Source organism: Glycine soja, chromosome 20, assembly GCF_004193775.1.
Source record: "Glycine soja cultivar W05 chromosome 20, ASM419377v2, whole genome shotgun sequence".
NCBI lineage: Eukaryota > Viridiplantae > Streptophyta > Magnoliopsida > Fabales > Fabaceae > Glycine > Glycine soja.
Window position 1 is genome coordinate 41072966 of NC_041021.1, and position 22188 is coordinate 41095153.

The 22188-nt window shown below is 33.3% G+C and overlaps 5 protein-coding genes across 5 annotated transcripts; 1 reads left to right on the forward strand and 4 right to left on the reverse strand.

The window, feature by feature from the left end:
- Positions 1-1127: 1127 nt before the first annotated feature.
- LOC114401261 (polyubiquitin) lies at positions 1128-2988 on the forward strand. Its single transcript, XM_028363736.1, has 2 exons — positions 1128-1272; positions 1865-2988. The coding sequence occupies exon 2, from the start codon at positions 1865-1867 to the stop codon at positions 2780-2782; it is 918 nt and encodes a 305-aa protein (XP_028219537.1). The 5' UTR covers positions 1128-1272; the 3' UTR covers positions 2783-2988.
- A 2353-nt stretch (positions 2989-5341) lies between these two features.
- LOC114401262 (cysteine-rich PDZ-binding protein-like) lies at positions 5342-7954 on the reverse strand. The gene is made up of 4 exons (XM_028363738.1): positions 7764-7954; positions 7547-7664; positions 5755-5846; positions 5342-5631 (listed from the first exon to the last, which is right to left on the reverse strand). Exons 1-4 carry the CDS (start codon positions 7777-7779, stop codon positions 5567-5569), a joined length of 291 nt encoding a protein of 96 aa, XP_028219539.1. The 5' UTR covers positions 7780-7954; the 3' UTR covers positions 5342-5566.
- A 1520-nt stretch (positions 7955-9474) lies between these two features.
- Positions 9475-11894, reverse strand: LOC114402351 (probable xyloglucan endotransglucosylase/hydrolase protein 8). The gene is made up of 4 exons (XM_028364885.1): positions 11571-11894; positions 11332-11432; positions 10825-11027; positions 9475-10037 (listed from the first exon to the last, which is right to left on the reverse strand). The coding sequence occupies exons 1-4, from the start codon at positions 11767-11769 to the stop codon at positions 9635-9637; spliced, it is 906 nt and encodes a 301-aa protein (XP_028220686.1). The 5' UTR covers positions 11770-11894; the 3' UTR covers positions 9475-9634.
- A 3545-nt stretch (positions 11895-15439) lies between these two features.
- On the reverse strand, positions 15440-17437 carry LOC114403376 (probable dolichyl-diphosphooligosaccharide--protein glycosyltransferase subunit 3B). The gene is made up of 2 exons (XM_028366305.1): positions 16289-17437; positions 15440-15748 (listed from the first exon to the last, which is right to left on the reverse strand). The coding sequence occupies exon 1, from the start codon at positions 17300-17302 to the stop codon at positions 16292-16294; it is 1011 nt and encodes a 336-aa protein (XP_028222106.1). The 5' UTR covers positions 17303-17437; the 3' UTR covers positions 15440-15748; positions 16289-16291.
- Positions 17438-19837: 2400 nt separating this feature from the next.
- Positions 19838-21662, reverse strand: LOC114403613 (thiamine thiazole synthase 2, chloroplastic-like). Its single transcript, XM_028366660.1, has 2 exons — positions 20724-21662; positions 19838-20171 (listed from the first exon to the last, which is right to left on the reverse strand). Exons 1-2 carry the CDS (start codon positions 21612-21614, stop codon positions 20007-20009), a joined length of 1056 nt encoding a protein of 351 aa, XP_028222461.1. The 5' UTR covers positions 21615-21662; the 3' UTR covers positions 19838-20006.
- Between the last annotated feature and the right edge of the window lie 526 nt (positions 21663-22188).

The following is a 22188-nucleotide window of genomic DNA, read 5'->3' on the forward strand; positions in this document are numbered from 1 at the left end:
TTTACGCAAAAATGAAAGAAAAAGTCACACTCTATAAACTTTATTTTTGTTCAATATTAATACATTGTTATTGTGGATATATCATTAGCGGAAAAGTAATTCTAATACCAGATTTAATTGACTTTGACTAATTTTTTTATGTGATCAAATAATTTTTTTAGCGAAAAACTTATATATATATATATATATATATATATATATATATATATATATATATATATATATAAAAGTTTTGTTACTTTTCCGCGTGATTTTTAATCAAACTTTGGGGATAATTTCCCCTCCAATTCAGCCAAAAAAAAAAAAACTGACACCATATATTATTAGTAGGCAGCTTGTTCGTAAATGGTGTGGCTTATCCGAATGGAAATTGGATTCGTTTTCTTTAACATCATTATTGTTTTTGTCAATGAGCTATCTTTTAGTCTTATGTTATTGGTGAATCTGTCCTTAAGTTGCAGCATTTAACACATCTCCTCATTAGAGAAAAAAATTCTTCCCTAAACGATAGTAAAAACATCTAATAAGAAATAAGAAAGAAAAATTAGGAAAAAGGAAAGTTCATTAAAAAAAATCTTTTGGATTATTTTTAAAAAAATATCTAAATATTTTTTAAATGAATAATTTTATATAAACTGTAACTAAAAGTATACAAGTAATGTATGTTAAAAAAATACTTGAAAAATCTACTGAAAATATATCTTACAAGGTGAAATTAAATAAGAAAGAATTTAGTGGAATAATTATGATTTTATTTAAAAAATAATTATTAAAGATTTTTTTGCTCCATAATAAGAAAACTTTTCAATTATTCTTTTCTGGTCCATAATAAAAAAAATCTAGCATGACAGCTTTTCCATAGATTTTTAATAATGTAAAAGCAGCCGACTTCAGGCAATGGATAGTGGGGCCCGTATCAACTTCGGACGCTCCACTTGCAACGGGGTGGGCCCAATATAACAACGACGTCGTAACAGATAAAGCGAAGCTTGAAGGTGAATGTGACTCCGTCAAGATTACGAAACCGCCAACTACCACGCAAATTGCAATTCTCAATTTCCTAGAAGGACTCTCCGAAAATGCATCCAATACCAAATATTACCCGTGTCATAGGCACCAAGTGACACCATACATGAACACGCGTCACAATATGACTGGAGAAGGGTTCCACACCTTATGCTATAAAACGCCCCACACCCCTCCTCCTTCCTTCGCAGTTCAATTCCAATATATTCCATTCTCTCTCTGTATTTCCCTACCTCTCCCTTCAAGGTTAGTCGATTTCTTCTGTTTTTCTTCTTCATTCTTTCCATGAATTGTGTATGTTTTTTGATCAATACGATGTTGATTTGATTGTGTTTTGTTTGGTTTCATCGATCTTCAATTTTCATAATCAGATTCAGCTTTTATTATCTTTACAACAACGTCCTTAATTTGATGATTCTTTAATCGTAGATTTGCTCTAATTAGAGCTTTTTCATGTCAGATCCGTTTACAACAAGCCTTAATTGTTGATTCATTAATCGTAGATTAGGGTTTTTTTCATTGATTACTTCAGATCCGTTAAACGTAACCATAGATCAGGGCTTTTTCATGAATTACTTCAGATCCGTTAAACAACAGCCTTATTTTTTATACTTCTGTGGTTTTTCAAGAAATTGTTCAGATCCGTTGACAAAGAGCCTTATTCGTTGATTCTATATCGTTTTTCGAGAGATATTGCTCAGATCTGTTAGCAACTGCCTTGTTTGTTGATTCTATTGCCGTAGATTAGGGTTTTTTTTCACGAGATTGCTTCAGATCCGTACTTAAGATTACGTAATGGATTTTGATTCTGATTTATCTGTAATTGTTGACTCGACAGATGCAGATCTTCGTCAAGACCCTCACCGGTAAGACCATCACCCTTGAGGTGGAAAGCTCTGACACCATCGACAACGTCAAGGCCAAGATCCAGGACAAGGAAGGAATCCCCCCGGACCAGCAACGTCTCATTTTCGCCGGAAAGCAACTTGAGGACGGCCGTACCCTTGCTGACTACAACATTCAGAAGGAGAGTACTCTTCACCTCGTCCTCCGTCTCCGTGGTGGCATGCAGATCTTCGTTAAGACACTCACCGGCAAGACCATAACCCTAGAGGTTGAAAGCTCCGACACCATCGATAACGTCAAGGCCAAGATCCAGGACAAGGAGGGTATCCCCCCGGACCAGCAACGTCTCATCTTCGCCGGAAAGCAGCTCGAGGACGGCCGCACCCTCGCCGACTACAACATCCAGAAGGAATCAACCCTTCACCTCGTCCTCCGTCTCCGTGGTGGCATGCAGATCTTCGTTAAGACCCTCACCGGCAAGACTATTACCCTAGAAGTCGAAAGCTCCGACACCATCGACAACGTCAAGGCTAAGATTCAGGACAAGGAGGGAATCCCCCCAGACCAGCAGAGGCTGATCTTCGCCGGGAAGCAGCTCGAGGACGGACGCACCCTTGCTGACTACAACATCCAGAAGGAGTCAACTCTCCACTTGGTGTTGCGTCTTCGTGGTGGTATGCAGATTTTCGTGAAGACTCTTACGGGTAAGACTATTACCCTCGAGGTGGAGAGCTCTGACACCATTGACAATGTGAAGGCCAAGATTCAGGACAAGGAAGGCATCCCACCGGACCAGCAGAGGCTGATTTTTGCTGGCAAGCAGCTCGAGGATGGAAGGACCCTCGCTGACTACAACATCCAGAAGGAATCAACCCTTCACCTTGTCCTCCGTCTCCGTGGGGGGTTTTAAGCTCGTTGTGTAATGTTGGATGTGTTCCCAAAACATTTGAAGAACTTTGATGTTTAATGGGTCTGTAATAATGTCCCTTGAAAATAAGTTCGGTTTGTGTTGAACTCTATTGTGTCCCATTAATAATAGTACTCTAATATCCCACCTACGTTTGTTATGAATGTGTGAAATATGAAATGATTAATTGTCATATCGTGTTGTTTTAATTTGTTCTGAATTGGCTAGAGGGGACTTAATATGGATTTTTTATTCGATTTGTGTGGTCTTCCATGCTTGTCATGAAGGAAAAACAGGGATGAGTTGTGTGAAGGATGGTGATCATCCTTCGAATTCGATGGTATTATAGGTTGAAGTCGGTCATTGATAGATGTTATGTAAAGGCAACAATGAAATTTGAACAAACTGAGATCATTGTGGTGATCAATTGAAATGGGAAGGTTCTTCATCAACTGTGGAGTATTGATGGGTAGGAGACAACTAGCTCAAGGCATAAGGGTTTTTTGTTTCATACTTAAAATCAATTTCCCATACTATCAATAAGTTTCAATATAAAATTTATAATTGGAATTAATTTAAACACACATCTTGTTTACGTTTAATGATTATATCTAACTTTAAAAGAAATAAACACTTACTGAATATCTACAAAAATTACCTGGAATAACCAATGAATAATTTTTTATTCATAGCATATATATTAAGTTTGTTTGGACCCACTCAGCGGGGTTCAATGTTTAACACTTATGGTCTGCATGAAGTACCAATTGCACCATTAAAGATGAACCACATCAATTTGTTGTCCTCCATTTTGTCTTCGACTGCAGACCGTGACTTGGCTGAGCTTAGCTTCAAATTGAAGTCTTACTTATTACACTGAATCACCTCGTACGCGATGAGCCATGTTTAAATTTTAATAAATATTATAATAGTAAGCTGGGTTTAGATTTTCTTTTTATTGAATCTATATTAGTATAAACAATTTAAGTAAATGTGTTTTAAAAAAATTTTATCGCATAAGAGTCAAGTGTATCATAAGTTTCACCATAAAATTTGTTGTAATAGATTATAAAGAATTTATTTTAACAAACTTCACTAAGGAATTCAGAAAGTAAGCTAAGAACAGCTTATACAAATCAGGCCATTTTTATGCAATCAAATAAAGTTTTTAAAAGTTACACTCCTTGAATCAATTACTCTATTCAAGGACAATGAATTTGTTGATAAAAAAAAATTACTCACCCTTGATATTAGCAGAGGAAACATTTTCTGTAAATGTAAAATTTTGATACAACCCACTCTTTTCTTTTCTTTTATAGAGAAAGTCTCTACACTCGTCTAAGAATATAGATACATTTGCCTTTGAAAAATTAAAATCTTACTAACATCCACGCGATCACGCTTCTTATTGGTATGTCTGGATGAAGAATTTTACAATAAAAGTTTTTTTTTTCATTTTTGAATTAAAGGAGTTGTGCAATGTTGTGAGAAAAAAAAAACTAGGAAATATTAAATGATTTCTTCATAAAGCATCGATTTACTACTTACTTTTATTTTGGTAAATCACTCCAATAAATAAATAAATCCCTTTACATTCCCATAAATAAATAAATAAAAAGCATACATAATTTGTTTAGTATATATTTAAAAGTATTATTTATGAGTGCCACACTCGCATGAAATACGGCAAATATTTTCTCAAAATTTGTCTAAACTTTTAGAAATATAATAATATATAACATTGCTTGTATATTGATCATATAAAAAAATTTACACCATCTTTCCATTATAATTCTACATATATATTGAATTTTACGATGATTAACCAATCATTTTAAAAGTTATACTAACAACAAAACAAATTATGATGGCACTGGAACGACATAATCTTTTAACGTGTATAACAGCATTCAGTCGGTAACAATTTTTCTTTAAGAAAAAAAAATCCGCGAGGCTACGATCTTTTTTTAAAAGCACTTATTACATTATATACCTGGGGTAAGATTTCACAGACGCTTTTGTCCAACGTGCATACCCGCTCGTGCTCAAGTCAATCTTGGGCTATCTAACTATCCTTGCGGCGAAACTTGATACATAATATTTTATTAAATCCATCTTTTTTAACTCTATTCTTAATACAAGAAAACGAATGCTTAATACTTGACATGAATTCCAATAAACAACCTCTTTGAGGGGACAATCAGTAGCACAAAACAAGCCCCCGATCATCCAAGTTTTAAGGAAGGCATTAGGTATAAACCTAGTATGAATAAATTTTTCAAGTACTTGTAGGTAAATAAGTAGAGGTGAAATAAATCAGACATCTATAAGATCAATCCAACTTATAGACACTTTAATTTTTTAGACGGAAAAACTTGTAAAAAAGATTTTTTTAAAAAAAATTGAACAAGTTAATTTTAACTTATGACTGCAGTTTTATTCATTTAATCAACCTTATTTTCTTCTTCCATTTGTTGAAAAGCTTGTTCAAATTGGACCATAGTGCATGTTGGAATGAGAATTTTAGCACGTAACTGCACGTTACTCAACCAAACAGCATCATAACAACTCAATGGAACCGGAATTTTCACGCCATAGTATATGTTTTGGATCTAGAATAAACATGTAAGTATATTACAAAAGACAGATAACTGAAAATCCCTCGCTGTATTTGTTCTTTACAGCTTCACATAGTTAGCAATAGGATCAACTAGACAAATGGAAAGAAAGGCAATGCTACCATGCATCTAAAAGAAGACACGGCACCCAATACAACACGAGTATCCATTACACATTGCTTTGTTTGTAAAACTTGGTATCAAGAACTTGCTTGCCACACATTGCACAAACTCCTGCCATACAGAACACATCAGAAATCGAGTCATGTACTTTCATGATAGAACACATTTAATTAGTGTACCATAAATAATACGTATGGTAGCAAATGCAAAAACAAATCAACATGGAAATAGCACCTTTAGAGTAAGCACAGGTGTGGCAGTACTTAGCATTCTGGTGCACTTGCTGCTTGCAAATGGTGCACTTAGTGTTTCCGTAAGGGGTCCATCTGTAAGCAATCAATTTAAAAATACTCTCACAAACTATTAATGACTGAAACATGCATGGTGGAACAAATGGCAAAGTTAATAAAAGAGGAAACGGAACATGTGACACAAGCAGCAAAGGCATAATAGAATATTGGATAAAAAATTGCTGATGATATCAAGAATCATCTATAAGTGCAACTCTAAATGCACACAGATTTACAAAAAGGAACATGTCGGGCATAAACAAGATGAGCCTTCTAATGTTGTGACGACGAAATATGACTATGGGGGAAGTTAGTTAGGATTTATGACACTGACATGTTAAGGGGTCACTCTCTTTGAGGTCTTGGAATTGTAATCCTGCTATGGCAGAGGTGTTTTGGTGTTAGTCAATGCCAGAGACTTGATCTTTCTCCTTTATTTTTTGCTTCTGTTTTCTGTTGCATAACAGAACATGTCCCTCATTTGAGGGTACTTGTTCATATACATTGGATGGAAATGGCTTTATTCCAGAATGTCACTCATTATAAACAACCATGAAAGCTTTAGGACAGATATTAAGCCATGAAAAAACAACTGTACTTATAATCATTATCAATTGATGTAAAGTGCAAGCCTAGAAAACAATGATTATAGTATTGAGCATCATTTATAAGTCCAATACTAAGCTGAGTAAGCTCACACACACTATAACCAGATATAGAATACAAGAACCTATGATAGACCAGCCCACATGTTGGAACAGTTTTGAAGTTTGCACCGCTTAGCTATATTAGAAATATTTTCCAAGAGCCATGTCAATCAAAATACAGATATCCTGTTTTAAATGTATAAATAGAAAATGACTAAAACATGAAGTTTGAAACAAAACTAAATTGTAGAGGGTAACTGTGAAGAGGGAAAGTGACCAGGGTAATTGTGTTTAAAATTCAAACATGAATCAGCATAAAGCAAATTAACTTACAGAATCAGATCCTCCTGATGGTAAAAATTCAATTAAATACTTAATCAAAATACCCAACTAGCTCCGTTTCACTAACTACTGCCTAATAACATTAGGCTTATTTCTCAACACACAGTCTCATACCATGCAGCCATTAGTACAAACCTATATGTAACAATGCATTGCCACAAAAGCAAATGAAAAAGATATTAAATTGTAACCATCAAACCGAGTATGCAGTGACATAATTGTGCAGGGAATCTTGAGACCAATATCTCCAAATCAGAGTAAGCACATTCCCCATATGCATAGCACCTCACAAAGTCATATATACAAACATAAAAAACTCAAAAGCATATTGGTCCAAGGGTGAGTCTCATCCTAACAAGCTCAACCCAGGCCAATTCCTTAGAAGATCACTCCCCCTCTCAAGGGAGGAGTGCTACTTCATCGTAAATGAAATATATGTTGAAATAAATAATACTATTGAGATTCAAAGGTGAAAATAAAGGACAACACGAAAATAACTTTCCACAGTGCAAAGAGACATTATTTTTCAAAAATCTCCGTCGCTTATATCAAGCAAGTGTCAAGTAATTTACATTCCAAAGTCTCTGCTACGAAACTAGAAATGATCACTTTAACATGTTATCCGCTAATTATAAAATATACAGGTGACAAAGCCAAGTTTTGCTTCTTAATTCTCATACCCAATTTTAAAATTAAGAAAAAAGAAATGATCAAAGTATGTAAAGCTAAAGGTTAGGTTAAAAGGACCTGTTTTTCTTGGAGAGAAGCTTGTTCTCGTTGATCTTGCGGCCACCACCCTCGGTAGTATTGCTGGCCCCTTCTTTCCACTTGTCTGGTACTATCACCTTCGATAATTTCTTCTCACCTGCAACCCAAATTCAAATGAAACCAAAAAACGATTAAATCACCGAAAGAGAGATACAGAACGAGAAGTATGAATTGAAGAGCAGGACAAGAAACTCACACTTCTCGCAGACCATTGCAGTCGTTGATGGCTCTGATTACTGATTGATTGATTGATTGATTCAGAATTTTGCGATTCGATAATCAAAATTCGGATCTCCAACCACAACAGAACCGTACGCCCCTTTCTTCGCTTCAGTGGTGTCGTTTAATCTCGCAATTCACCGTTTATCTATCAGTCTTTTGTTTATTTACCCTTTCGAAACGACAGGCTCCGAGTCATATAATTGAAAGATTTGAACCTTTTTAACCCAATTGACAAAATTATCCTCTTCTCATATACCTTTTTAGCTTAAATATCTTTTTTTTTTCAAGTAACTTTGAATTTTTTTCATTTTGATCCCAGTAAAAAAATTCATTTTTGATTCTTGTAAGTTTATATTTTTGTTTGAAGTTTGGTCCCAATAAGTTATTTTGGTTATTTTTAGGACCTACAAGTAACTTTTTTTTTAATTTTTATCATTGTAAATACGGACTTATGAGGTTTATAAATGAAAAAATTAAAATCTTAAAGTGACTAAAATTAAAAAGTTACAAACTTACAATAATTAAAAATGACAAAAAACTTATAGAATCATAATTGGAAAAATGACAAAGATATATTTAAATCATTTTATGTATAGAAATTAAAAACAAATATAATAGCTCACACACCTTAATCAATTGAGTTAGATCCATGGATTATATTGAAAATATTACCCTTTTCCCATAGATCATATTTTAAGAATTTAATTTATATACATTAATTATCATCAGTATATTTTTTACACATTATTTAATTGCAATTTGTTCTATAATAATATTAATATGTTCAATATTATGTTGTGATAATACGATAATTTCTTTGTTAAAAAAAGATAATTTCTTATTAAATATTTGTATAAGAAATGTTTACACTAACTTGATATATAAATTACATCCATTTTTAATGACATATATTTTCCTTGATAATTTTTTAACATAAACAATTAAAAATAGAATAATAATAATTTTATTAGTGTATTTATATCATAATTTTTTATATATTTCAACATAATTTTTAATATTTTTTTATTTACCAATTTATACCTAATATAGACACTAGCTAGTGAAATCTTTATGTTTTTTCTTAAAAGGTCAACTTTTTATTAAGTTATTAATGAAATTCAAGTATTAAAAACATTATTTATTGATGCAATACATAAATTTAATAATAATTATAATTAAATAATAAAATTGAAAAAGTAGGAAATTAAAATTAAAGTATATCTTAGAGCATATATTTTTAAACAAATAATATTGGTATAAATACACTATTATGTTATACAAAATGTTATTGATTATGAATAGAAAAATATTATTGATTGAATTAAGAAATTCTATTATTAATATATAATTATTTTAAAAAACTGATAAATGTTTTAAACTATATGAGATATCTAGTCAAGTTGTGAAAACTCAAAATAGTTACTCTAGAATGGAGGAACTAACTATTAGTTAACGAACTTTAAAAGAAGCCTTAAATCATTATCCTAAAAGTGAAGAAACATCTTGATAGTGTAAAAAAAAAACTCATCTGTGGACTGTGGATAACATTTATCACCGTTTGTTCATGAGATTTTGTTAGGTTATAGTACTAGTTGATGCATTTCTCCAATCATGTTTTTATAATTTTGCAAGTAGTGTTCAAAAGGAGGGATAAGCCGGTGGTGGGGGACAATGGAGACTTGGAATGGGTAACGAATCCAATAAATGTTTCAATATATAATTGCCAAACTTTAAAAAGCTTACAACATACAAAACTGCACATTATTCTCATTCTCATGGTAACTAAAAAATGATAAGGCAGAAAGGAGAGATTTAAAAGAATAAGGATTTCTCCCCCAAGGCATATTAATCCCATGGACTCAATGAACACTCCTCTGGGGTAGTTGGATAACGTTCAGAATCCTGGCAGTAGTCATAGATCACAAGGTTCCTCTGAACCCAAGCATAATCCTTTTTCTGATCATCAGAGAGGTGCCAAGCATCATACTGATCCCACCAATTTTTGGTTGTGGTTGAGACACAAGCAGGGTATGGGTCTTCCCATTGGCAACCATCCACACTGAAGTCCTTGTAGGATGACACAAATGGGGCTAATTTCCAGTTTGTCTTCTCAAGCCCACCTCTTGTGGCCCAGTCATCTGCATTCCATATGCTGGAGAACAAGTACATGGGCTTCTCATTGGGGAAGAAATTGTTTGGCTCCCCATTGTTCTTGAACACCCTCACAGGAACTCTATCCACAAAAAACCTGTTCACAATTTAATTGCTTCATTCAGTCAGCAAAGTTCCATTCACCTCATCTCAGAAAGAAAAAGAAGTGACATTTATTATCTCAAAAGTTTAATAATGGAAGAAATGGAGAGAATCCAAACCCCAAAGAAGTACTTAGACTAGTCACTAGACGAATATTTTGAAGTTTGTTATCTGGGTGTCATTTTACATTAAAATTATGAGATTAGTTGTCATGCTGTCAATGTAAAAAAATTTACAGTCAACTAGTAAAAAATCATAATTAGAATGGTTTTTTAAAATGATTAATACAAAAATAAAAATAAAATGTATCACTCATGGTGATATTTGAATATATACTATTAATGTAGGCTAATTAAGTTCTAAGATTAAATACAATTAAAAAGAAATAGCAACATTAAGAATAACCTATCAATTGCCCAAAGTGGTTAAAGGAATAAAGCTTAAAATCTCATTTTATGATCCTTTTAAGAAAAGCCCTCTTTCCTTTAATCCTTGTTATTGTCCACACGATTTATCATATATGCATTATAAGCTAGCAGCAATTAAAAAACTAGGCCCACCCTGGTACGGGTCCTACTGGACCATGTTCGTTTTCTCAACCTCACAAACATGTCCTGTTCTACTTTTGACAATTGAGAAGAGAAGTTTTAAACCAACAACAGCATTAAGGATATTTGCAAAAACACGTTTTGAAGAACATCAACACTTTTTTTCTTCTGAGATTTGGGTGATAAGAACACAAGTTATAGCAGCAACTGGTAGTAGGATAAGATGGAACTTACACTATCTGGTGGTTGTTCCAGAGAATGGAATAGGTGTGGTAGTCCTCTGTGGGGTCAAACCAAAGCATGTGCCTCATTTCACGCCCACCAGTCCCATTCTTGTATACATTAGTCTGAATCAAATAAGGCTCTCCTGTTCTGTTCCCCAAAAACTCAAAATCAAGCTCATCTCTTTCTGGTCCCGCACCATTTTCTGAGCACATCTGCAACAATTCCCCACTCATCACAATGGAATCATAGAAACATAGAGGGAAACTCACGAAAAAATAAACAATGTCTAAGTGGATAAAACATAGAAGCAGTTTATTTGATGTTGTTCTCCGATTAGAATTAAAGTATTACTTCAATAATTTTTATAATAAATGTTGGGTTTAAAAAACAATATAGGTTGCCGAAATGATACTCTAATTCTGATTAAAGAATGACACTTAAAACATGTAAGAAATTGCATCTAAGTTTTGTTTTGTCTAATTCTGATTACTGGACTTCAATGTTTTTTACACTTACATAATAAGCTGTCACAACACCAGCAGAGTCACCTGCTACCAACTTCAGCTTCATACTGAACCACCCAAATCTGTAGCGTTGTTTTGTTTGAAATCCACATCCTATCAAACAGTGAATATTGCTTCAGAAACAGCCTCAAATCTCAAATTTGATGCTAACAGTTCAAATTCTCCAATCAAATCAAAATACACATTGCATGCTCAACAAAGTTGTAAATTTTAATGTCTTGCATTTGGTACCTGTGTCTTTGTCTAGTGAGAGATACCAGATCTGTCCATCTTTAGAGGTAGTAAAATGGTCCTCAGACCACATTATGCTGAAATTGTCCTCAAAAGATCCTTTGGACACAGCTGCTTCTGATGAATAGAAATAAGCAGCTACAATTGCTGCAAGGAAAAGAATCGAGGAAGCTGAAGAAGATGATGCCCTTGCATCCATTTTGGGTAGGAGGAGAGTTTGGACTCGAGAGTGGAGGGTTTCTCAGCTAGATCTCAGAAACCGAGAAGGGGCACTTCATTAAATGACCATGACTTTGAATATGATTTTAGCAACATCCAGTTGTAACATCATAGGCCATTGTTCTGCTTTGTTTATTTAATTATACTGCATGTGCCAATGTCTAATTGTACAAATGTGCCCTTCATGAATAACAAAATGTCCTTACCATTTATCTTACACGTAAGGGTTAAAAGAATTTATAAATAGATTATGTTAGAGATACAGTCAAAATGTATTAATAATATTTCTTTCGTCATATATTAATAGTATATTTCATTATAGTTTTTCAATTTTTATTATTTGACTTCTTAATATTGATTAGTATTTAAGAGTAATTTTAAATTCTCTTATTTATTAAATAAAAATATCAAATATTTTTTCATAACTTTAACAAATTAAATGTAGTTACGTTTTCATTTATTTTTATATAAATGTTTTAAAAGTTATTAAAAATATATTCTAAGAAAATATCACCTTATTCTTTCAATAAATGTCTTATTCTTTGAAAAGTACTTTTCATACTAATAAAATGGTTAAAAACACATATAGAGAACATATGAATAAGAGTGTGAAAGCAAAACAAGAATTGTAGTTTTTAACTTATTTTACCTGTTCCTCTGTTACATCATCTATTGATAGAGAGGGTAAGCTAAAAGAAAATATTGTCGATGTATCTATCACTCAGATGTGGGCCTTTGGCCCCTCCCAGCATCATAAAATAAAACTAAGATGTTAGAGGAATTTATAAAATTTAATTAATGTACACTGTAAATTTAAATATATTTTTTTAAAAAAATTATTATAAAATTAATTTATTGGATAAAAGTATAAAATTATTTTAAATTTTTATCAGATAAATTGTTTATTCATTTATATATAAAATTTCATAATAAAATTAAACTCTGAAAAACAATTTGGGATGCTAAAAATGACAAGAAACAGGAGATGGGTAGATGAAGGCAAGCCAAGGGCATATTGGTGAAGAAAGAAATATCAAAATAGTGAATCAATGGAATTTACAAAACTAATGTGGGAGTGGGACCCTAGCCAGGCTGCATTTGCCAATTGCAGTGGCTGTCTAGGCAAGCTAGCTGTACAAGAATGAAAATCGCAGTGGGCTCCATGCATTGCATGTAACAACGTCATCCTTCTCACTTGCTACTTCAATATATAATTGTAACTCAATGACGTATTATAATTAAATTCATGAAAAATAAGTTTCAATTAAAAAGGTTTCGGAGAAAAATAAAATAAGATTTTTCTATCATTTCTAATTAAATTTATAAGACTTAATCACACTTTTAATTTCTTAGATATTATAATTATGTGATTTAATCCTTATACTAGTTTTTTTTTTAAATTTTTAACAAATTTTGCCGAGATAACATTAAATGTATTCACGTGTTGTTTTACAAATATACTAAGTTGAATTATTCTTTTAGTCCCTTATGACTGTGAAACTCAAAAAACTATAAGTGTAATTAAACTATTTCAATATATATGTTAAGCAACCTCAGTTATCATGTCTTCAATGTTATATGAGCAAAATTTGTTGAATACATGACGAAAGAGTAACATAGGGACTAAGGTTGCATAATTGCAGTACCTAGAAGACTCAGATTACAAAATTGAAACTCGAGCACCGATATTCCATAATTGCAATAGCCGAGGAAATTAAAATACAATTAAACCAACTTATAAATATATAAAATCTAAATCATTCAATTCAATCTATCACCAAAAGCGTGGATATCTATAGAGGAGGATCCATTTATATATTTTAATCAAGTTAATAAATTATAAATTAAGATAAACTTATTAATCACTTTCTTTTAATTATATATTTTAAAATATGCGCAACAAAAGCATACTTTACCCTTTATTTTAATAAATTTTGTGGTGAAACTGGTGATGTAAACTCTTACGTGATAAAAGAAAACTATTAAAAATATTTAAATTACATTTAAATATAGCTTTAATAAAAAGAAAATCTAAACTGAGCTTATTATTATATTATCTATTAAAATTTAAACATGACTTCAATTTGAAGCTAAGCTCAGCCAAGTCACAGTTACAGTCGAGGACAAAATGGAGGATAACAAATTAATGGTCCATCATTAATGGTTTCCTGCTTTGCCAAACGGGTTGTGTGCTCCTGGAACTCAAAATACATTAATTTTTATATTTATTTTACATCTTAATTGATCTTTTTTCTCATTACTTTGCTTATTAGTTTTCTTCTTGACTTCTCTCTTTTTCAAGGTGTAAATAGGAAGAGAGATTATGAAGAAAAAAAGTGCCTAACCTATGTTATGTTGTATAATTTGTTACATAGATTACCATGATAATCTTTTACAAACAACTGAAACTAGTAAAATCTGAAATAGAATCAATCGCTGTAAGCAAGTTGGTAACTTACCTTTTCATAACATAAGGAAAATCAAAGTATCAAATCACTTTCTATAAACTGGCTGACTTGAATTTTATCTTCAATTTTCTATTTTCAGATTTAACTTATGTTCCTACACTAATTAAGACATCATAGCGATATGCTCAAACTTTAATTTATATGACAAGTCCAAAATTAAAACATTCCATTGTTGTAGAACATTGCACCTTACATTAACATCAGTCATAAGGTTGACCATTCAGCACAAGCTTGGATAGGTTGATACAAGATAATCAGAAGATTCATAACAGAAAGCATCAGTCATAAGGTTGACCATTCAACACAAGCTTGGATAGGTTGATACAAGATAATCCAAAGATTCAAAACAGAAAGCATCAGTCATAAGGTTGACCATTGAACACAAGCTTGGATAGGTTTATATAAGATAATCAGAAGATCCAAAACAGAGTATTTTCAAACCCAAGAATGGAGTATGTCTAAATATATATCCAACGAATTCAGATTTGTTGCAATCACAAATTCATGTAGTCATCGTAGTCACCAAATCAAAGCTGTTGGATTAAGATAAAATGACTTGGATTCAAATTCCAGCAAATCAGATTTAACACAATTAAAATATGATCTGTTCGATCTTATCTTTCATCTAACAACTCAGTTTTGCTGAATGCAGTTAATATCTAGTATCTATCCCTATGGCTTTTAAATCTTGATTGAGAAATCAAAAGTACAGCACGTGAATAAACTGAATATCCCATTAGATCTAATTTAACTACCAAAATGATGTTGGCCACTCTTCCCTTGCAGTCAAGTTGTTGCATGGGCAGAGATACCCTGCAGTTGTTGAAATTGAGCAAAAAAATGTATCCATCTACCTTGTTATTAAGGGTTTGCTTGGTTGAGAGGTTAAAAGAGGGGAAGTGAAAAACTTGGAATAAAAATCATTTTACACTTGCTTGGTATAACAAAAATATGAAAATCTAACTATTTTACTTCAATTGAAAATAGGAGAAATTAGAGTATTAAACCCATTGGCTAAAGTCTGAGTACCAAACATTAGACTATAAAACGCAGTGTAGTAGAGGAATGGTGACAAAATTCCATCTGACACCAAACAGAACCAGACTTTTAAGAATCTTCACGAGATCATGCTATGAAATGAACAAACTTAACAGTAATTGAATATTGAGATTAGAAGAAAGGTAAAAAAAAATTGCTCCTTGTTCAATACAATGTGTTATCATAAAGGATGCAAGCAAAACCGTGAAAATATTACAAAGGTTTTTGGATCGTGACCTTATTTAACTCATGCTTTAGGAGTATGTCAATAGATATAAACTACAAATCTCACGATTAAGCATAGGGGCTTTGATTTGATAATAAATAGAAGGCCTAGTCAAGTAACTATTTGACCGATTATAAATTTATAATGCATGATGATACTGACAAAGACAAAATGTTGTAAGCCAAGGCATGCCCATACTTTTGCTTAAACTTCTGGTTCTGTCAAATCTGTATCAGAGAAAATAGAAATAGGATCTCTAAAGTGTAAGTTATAGATTGTGAAGTGATCAAGTGAAGTGCTAAGTGGATAAATTTTTGGTAAAGTTAAACAACTTGGTACTTAGGAATCTACAGATTCACTAAAACCACACATTTGATCCTCTCATCCATGGATATATATATATCCTGCACTTCAGGGCAGCCAAATTCTAGAGACTAATCTCTACATTACTCAAGCACTTGCATAACAGAACAAATCTACATACTCACTTACTTGCATAACAGAACAAGTCTACATATTCACTCCAAAGACCATCATTAAAAAAAGCACAACTTGAGACTAATATAACAATCAATCTAGCAGCACCAATAAAGAAAAACGCTATTCAGCATTATGCAACCACCACTAATAATCATAACATGTTCAACCAAAATGTAGTCCTCATACTCAAATTCAAGTTCTATATAGAATCCGGCAAAGTTCTAACACAAGACATTTTCGCTAAGCTTTATAGATTTTAATAAAATGGGAAAGCAGGCCCAGAATACCTCTTAATTCCAGCTAGAGGGCCAAAAGCCGTGAATCCCATACCCTGTCTTCCAATTATCCAAGTAAACAACCTGCTTGACAGCCAAAAACGAAACCAAGAGCGCGAAAATCATAACCACCCTCTGCACGCTGACGTTGCTAACCCTAACGAGCCCGTGGGTCATAAACGCCAAGAGCAGGCCCACGACGGTGTACAAGAAGCCCACAGCGAAGCCCTCTGCACCAAGCTGCATCCCTGAGCCCTGGTAAAAAAACACGAGCTTGGAAGGGTCGTTGCGGTCGACGAGGAACATGGGCATCTTCCGAATGATGTTGTGCATTGCACCAGAAACGCTGAAGAAGTAAACGAAAACTGAACCTGCCAACCAGACCTTAGGGTCGTGGAGTATGGTCTGTCCGGCTAGAAGCTTCTTGAGGAGAAAGGGGATCCAGAGGAGGATGAAGACGGTTAAGAGGACGAGCTGGTTGCGGGAGAAGAGGGGGGGCCGGTGGATGGGGCCCACGGAGAGGTTAGTCTTGGACTCGACGAACTCGGCCATGGAGTCGGCGAGGCGGGAGAAGTCGCCCTGGTCCATGGGCTCGGAGTCCTTGAGGCCCATGTTGGGCCCAATGAGGCGGATGTGGGGGAGGGCGTTGACGCCGAACTGGGAGAAGGAGAGCTGGGACTCCTTGAACTCGATGTCGCAGAAGAAGAGCTTGTTGGTGTTGGGAGGGTTGTTGTTGGCCAGGAAGGAGGAGGAGACGATGGAGAATTCGTTGCGGAGCTCCGTGAGGCGGAGCTCCGGCTTGTCGTGGAGCTGCGCCGCGTCGAAGAAGAGGAGGATGGAGTAAGGGCGAGGGGTTTTCACGGCGGTGAGGAAGCGGGCCAGGGATTGGTCGTTCAGCCGGATTAGGCCCGATTTGGATCTCGATTGCAGGGACACCAATTCGCTCACTCTTTCGTCGTCGGAGGCGATCGCGGATGAGACGAACACCATCAGTATCAGCAACAAGAGCTTCGAGAACGGAGACATTGTCGAATGCTTGGGATGAATAGGTGAAAGGAGAAGGAAGGGAGGGTTTCAAAGTCTCCGATCGCGAGCAAGACAAGAGAAGACCTTCCACACTGTCACTCCTCCAATAATCCCCAATTTCCACACGGAGAAATGTTTCCTTATATTTTAGGATAAATACCAAATTCGTCCCCAAAGGTACAATGTAGTAATAAATTGATGATAAAAAAGTGCTATAAATTAGTTTTTTAATTATATTTATGAAATTATTATATTTTTTAATAACTAATTTTACATTCAGTTATATTATTTAGAAAATAATTTATTATTAAATTATTTATAAGATTAATTTATTGTGATTTTTTACATTTAAAGATTTGATTTAATTTTTTTTCTTAATTTATTAATGTCTCACACTGAAGAATTTAGTTATTTGCCATTAACATAAATAAGTAAGTATGTTTCAAAAATGTATATATAAATGAGGAATTCAATAAAAATATAAAAAAAAATCGGATCATTGAATAAAATAAATAAACCATTGACATTTCCTAAAAAAGAAAGAAAAATCATTGAAATTATATTTTTTTTTTACTTTTATTGATGTAAACTATTTTTTTACTTGATAATTTTTAGGATCATCTTTTCTTCTAATTATATTTATTTATAAAATTTGACCTCATTTTCACTCAACCAACGCATAATGATTGACATTTTATTTATGTACATGATAAATTATAATTTTCTTAAAATTTAAATTTACTTTAGTTGTTTCTGATTATCAGAAGAAAAAACATGGCAAATTATATATTTATTAAAAGTTAAATTTACTTTCACTGTTTTATTCATTGATGAAATAATTTTATTTTAAATTATAATGTGAATTATTTGCTCTAGAGAAATCAAACTAATAAAATTGAGTCTTGTCTTTTGGAGAAAAATAATTTGGAAGTAATTTATCTGAAAGAAATGTAATCAGCATTTATATATACTTGTTAGTTGAAATTGTAAAGATTTTGGTTTCTATTTAGAAATGTTTTGAATCTGAATTTTATAAATAAAAAAAATATTAAGAGAGACTGACTCCTTTAAATGAGTTTACCTGACATGACTCATATTAATTAAATTTAAACATATTTTTGAAATAATTTGACATAAATATATTATTAAAGAACTTAATTTTTAAAAATTTTGTGTATTTACATTTTATTGTAATTTAATCTATTAGTTTTTTTCTTTTATTAATTTTAAATTTTATTATTTAAAGTACATCATTAAATGGTAGATTTTCGTATTAACTTATACTTTTTTCAAAAAAAATTTCATAATTTAACGTATTTTCTAAAAAAAATCTTAAGTACTAATAGTTTCTTGATCTAATCTTTCCCTTCCCGATATGAATTAATTTGAAAAGTATTACTTTCAATTTTTTATATTATTTTATTAAATCTTAAATACACTACCAACCACATAAATCATCTTGCACGCGATTGCTTAACCTAAAATAATAATAAATGTCTATATAATAATTTTTATTCGACTCAAACATAATCACTTACTTTAAAAATAATACACGTAGTTTCAACAACAAATCTTATATACCCAAATTTCTAAACTATTTGTTATATTAAAGAACTTTTTCTTTATTTTCTTTCCAAACCCTTTTATTTAACTCGTTTATAATAAACTGAAATATACTATTTCAAAAGTGTCATATTTTTTAAATTTAAATTATTTATTCTGATATATTTTTTATTTTATCCCAACTCATTTTGCTGCATTTTTTATAATACTAGAGGTTTTTCAAATTATTTTTAACCTATAATATTGAATATGAATATAAAATTAAAATACACTTGGGCGATATATGTAAAATGCTTTGTAGTTTAGTTTTTTTTTTTTTGGTTTATGACTACTCAATTTTGAGATTATTCGTTAAATTGACATAATTCACCCCAATTAATTTCCTTACTTTTGACATTTCTTACATCTTTTTATTTTTATATAAATAAAATTCACAACTTAACAATGAAGACACAGAAATTGGCTTATATCTATTTTAAGGACGTTAACAATACTTCATCATTTGGATGTTTATATTTTTTTTTTCCACATATAGACATTAACGATGAGTGAGATCTTATCGTCCATTATGAGGCAAAATAAACCTTAGCATCCCGTAGACAAGCAGATACCTTATACAAGGAAATATACTGGCCACTTTTCATCGATTGAGAAAGATGCAAAGACTTATTTTGCGAATCAAAGAGGAACCAACTCTGAAAAACTATTTCGTTGATCCTGATTATGACAACAAGATTTATTTATTTTACTTTTTTAACATTATTTTTCTGTGAGTAATTTTGTTTTTTAACCATTTTCAAAAATTTCTTTTAAATAGAACACTTATAATAACATATTAATATTTATACTTTAGAAATTATTCTACTTTTGATGAGGCTATTTTGTGTTAAGTAGTCACTTGGCATTATCATCTAGCGCTTGAATTTAATTCATACAGTAAGTATTAAAAATGTATTAAGTGGCGTCTATCTCTCCCATCCTTGATAATTTGGTTTCATCTGCTATAGGTGAGTCCAAATTCAAAGAAGTAACAACAGGTATTGTCTCCTTCATCATTCACATTTTTAAAAATTTATTCTAAAATTCAAATCATAAGCAGAGACAAAACAGAAAAGAAAAGGTATATAATTTGAAACTTAATTTAAGCATCAACAATTTCCTCAGTGTCCGCAGAAGCCAAAATAAGCTGGGGTTCTTCCCTTCCAACTCCACACGTTCCATCAATTGCATTGTTCCTACCCAACGCCTTCAACGCCAAATGAGCCGCCTTCTGCCCTGATATCATCATCGCCCCAAACGTCGGACCCTGCAAATATCCCCAACAAATATCGTCACATCCCTAATTCCTTCATTTTCCTCATCACTTTATTATGTTCACTCACTAACTTAAATTCATTTAAGATGTTCACCAGCTTTAATTCTGTGATTTCAATTTCAAATTTTGACTCAATTAATTCTGAGTCTTTTTAAGTACTTCAACGATAAAGTCTATACATTGTTCACCTTTCTTTCTGTCTTTTACTATGTTATGTCTTATTTCAAACTAGAAAAATTAAAGACAAACAGTGTCTGTCTTGTCTTAGGACCGTGTAAAATTGTATTTTTTTTTAAATACAAATTAATCGAACCGCTTTAATAAAGTAAATTGATTTGTTTCTTTAAACAAATTAAATTTTTAGATGTAATTCGTTCGTATTATAAAATAGTTTGATTCAATTTTCTCTCTAAAATAATATTATTTTTTTCAAAGTTTGACTATACTTTTTCACACCCCAGTGTTTTTGTCTTGTGATTAACATAATAATAATAACAATATACTAGAGTAATTAGGACGAAAATTAAAATAGAAAGTGCATACCATTCTCGGGGAGCCATCAATTTCTGCAACCTCCATGCCAGTGACAATCATGCCAGGCACAATCTCCCTAGTGAGCCTGACAATAGCGTCCTCAGCAGCATTCATATCCAAAGCCTTCATTCCAGGAACGCTATCAATCATCCCAATACTCTTCAACCTCTTAACCCCAGTGGCGCCAAAGGGTCCATCGTGCCCACAAGAGCTCACCACAACCTTCGCCTCCATCACGTTGGGGTCCATGCATGACTGCGTGTCATGGTTCATCGAAACCAGAGCCCAATTGGTCACAACCCCGGCAACCCTCCCTTCCTTCACGATCAAGTCCTCCGCCGCCACCGCGTTGAAGAGCTTCACGTTGGGCCTCGCGAGGAGCCTGCTCATGATGGTGGACGTGAACAAAGCCGCGTGCTTTATGACAACGTAGTCCTCTTGCTCGTCGTACGCCACGCCGAGCTCGTCGAGGAAGAGGTGCGCCGGCTTGCGGACCACCATCGCGGAGAAGAGCTGCCCGCCGAGCCACGCGCCGCCGCCGGGGCTCACTGACTGCTCGACTATGGCCACGCTCACGGCGGGGTTCTTGCTGAGCTCGTACGCGCAGGAGAGCCCGGCCGAACCGGCTCCGACGATTACGACGTCGGTGTCGGCGTAGGTTATCATGTCGGTCATGTAGCGGCGCGTCATTTCCCGTGACACGATGGATTCTTTGATGGGCTGGAATTTGAAGGACTGGAGGTCGTAGGGGGGTGGGGTTAGGGACATGGAAATTGTGCCTTGTTTGGATGAGGATAATTTGGTGGTGGGCGCGACGCGGGAAGAATATGTAACGGGCTTTCCGTTGAAGAATGAGAGTTTGGGGTTTGAAGAGAGGGTTGTGGTTGCCATGGCTGCCATCGTATTTGGATTAAGAGAAAAGGTAAGTAGAAAAAGTTGGGACTTTAAGATGTTATTGTTAGGGGAGCGGAGTGGGGTTTTATAAACTGAGACGGGGGAGTGATGAATGAAATATCTGACTGAAAAATCTAGAAAACTGTATGCCTTTTTGGGGTGGAGATAGAATATGAACGGCTCAGGAGGATTTCATTTCCGATATTTTTCATGTAATGTGATTGACATGTTTCCAAATCAAAAATCCATGGTTCATGATTACGAAGCAAGTTCATCAGTCTGCCCCAGCTGCTTCATCAAAGGCTACTTTTAACACTGTTTCTAGTTGACTCATAAATATCTTAATTATTGTTAATTTGATCGTTTTCATGTGTTGTTGTTAACTTGATCGAACACTCTTGTGTTTTTTTTTTTTTTTTTGTGATTGACCATTTTAGGTTATTTTTACAATTTTTTTTAGTGATTGACCAAAGTTCAAGTCAAATTGATAATTTAAGAATTTTACCGTATAACCGGTAAATAGGATGAATCATTAATTTTAAATTACTAAATGTATCACAAATGAGAGTAATTTTGAATT

Excerpts from the sequence above, each read along its gene's own strand:
- LOC114401261 (XM_028363736.1), top strand. The coding sequence starts at position 1,865 with ATGCAGATCTTCGTCAAGACCCTCACCGGTAAGACCATCACCCTTGAG.
- LOC114402351 (XM_028364885.1), bottom strand. The coding sequence starts at position 11,769 with ATGGATGCAAGGGCATCATCTTCTTCAGCTTCCTCGATTCTTTTCCTT. Across the intron at positions 11,433-11,570 it reads CTCACTAGACAAAGACACAG|GATGTGGATTTCAAACAAAA; the intron begins GTACCAAATGCA and ends ACTGTTTGATAG. Across the intron at positions 11,028-11,331 it reads GTGTTGTGACAGCTTATTAT|ATGTGCTCAGAAAATGGTGC; the intron begins GTAAGTGTAAAA and ends GAATTGTTGCAG.
- LOC114403613 (XM_028366660.1), bottom strand. The coding sequence starts at position 21,614 with ATGGCAGCCATGGCAACCACAACCCTCTCTTCAAACCCCAAACTCTCA. Across the intron at positions 20,172-20,723 it reads TTGATGGCTCCCCGAGAATG|GGTCCGACGTTTGGGGCGAT; the intron begins GTATGCACTTTC and ends GGATATTTGCAG.
- LOC114401262 (XM_028363738.1), bottom strand. Across the intron at positions 5,847-7,546 it reads CTTCTCTCCAAGAAAAACAG|ATGGACCCCTTACGGAAACA; the intron begins GTCCTTTTAACC and ends GATTGCTTACAG. Across the intron at positions 5,632-5,754 it reads CACCTGTGCTTACTCTAAAG|GAGTTTGTGCAATGTGTGGC; the intron begins GTGCTATTTCCA and ends TCTGTATGGCAG.
- LOC114403376 (XM_028366305.1), bottom strand. The coding sequence starts at position 17,302 with ATGTCTCCGTTCTCGAAGCTCTTGTTGCTGATACTGATGGTGTTCGTC.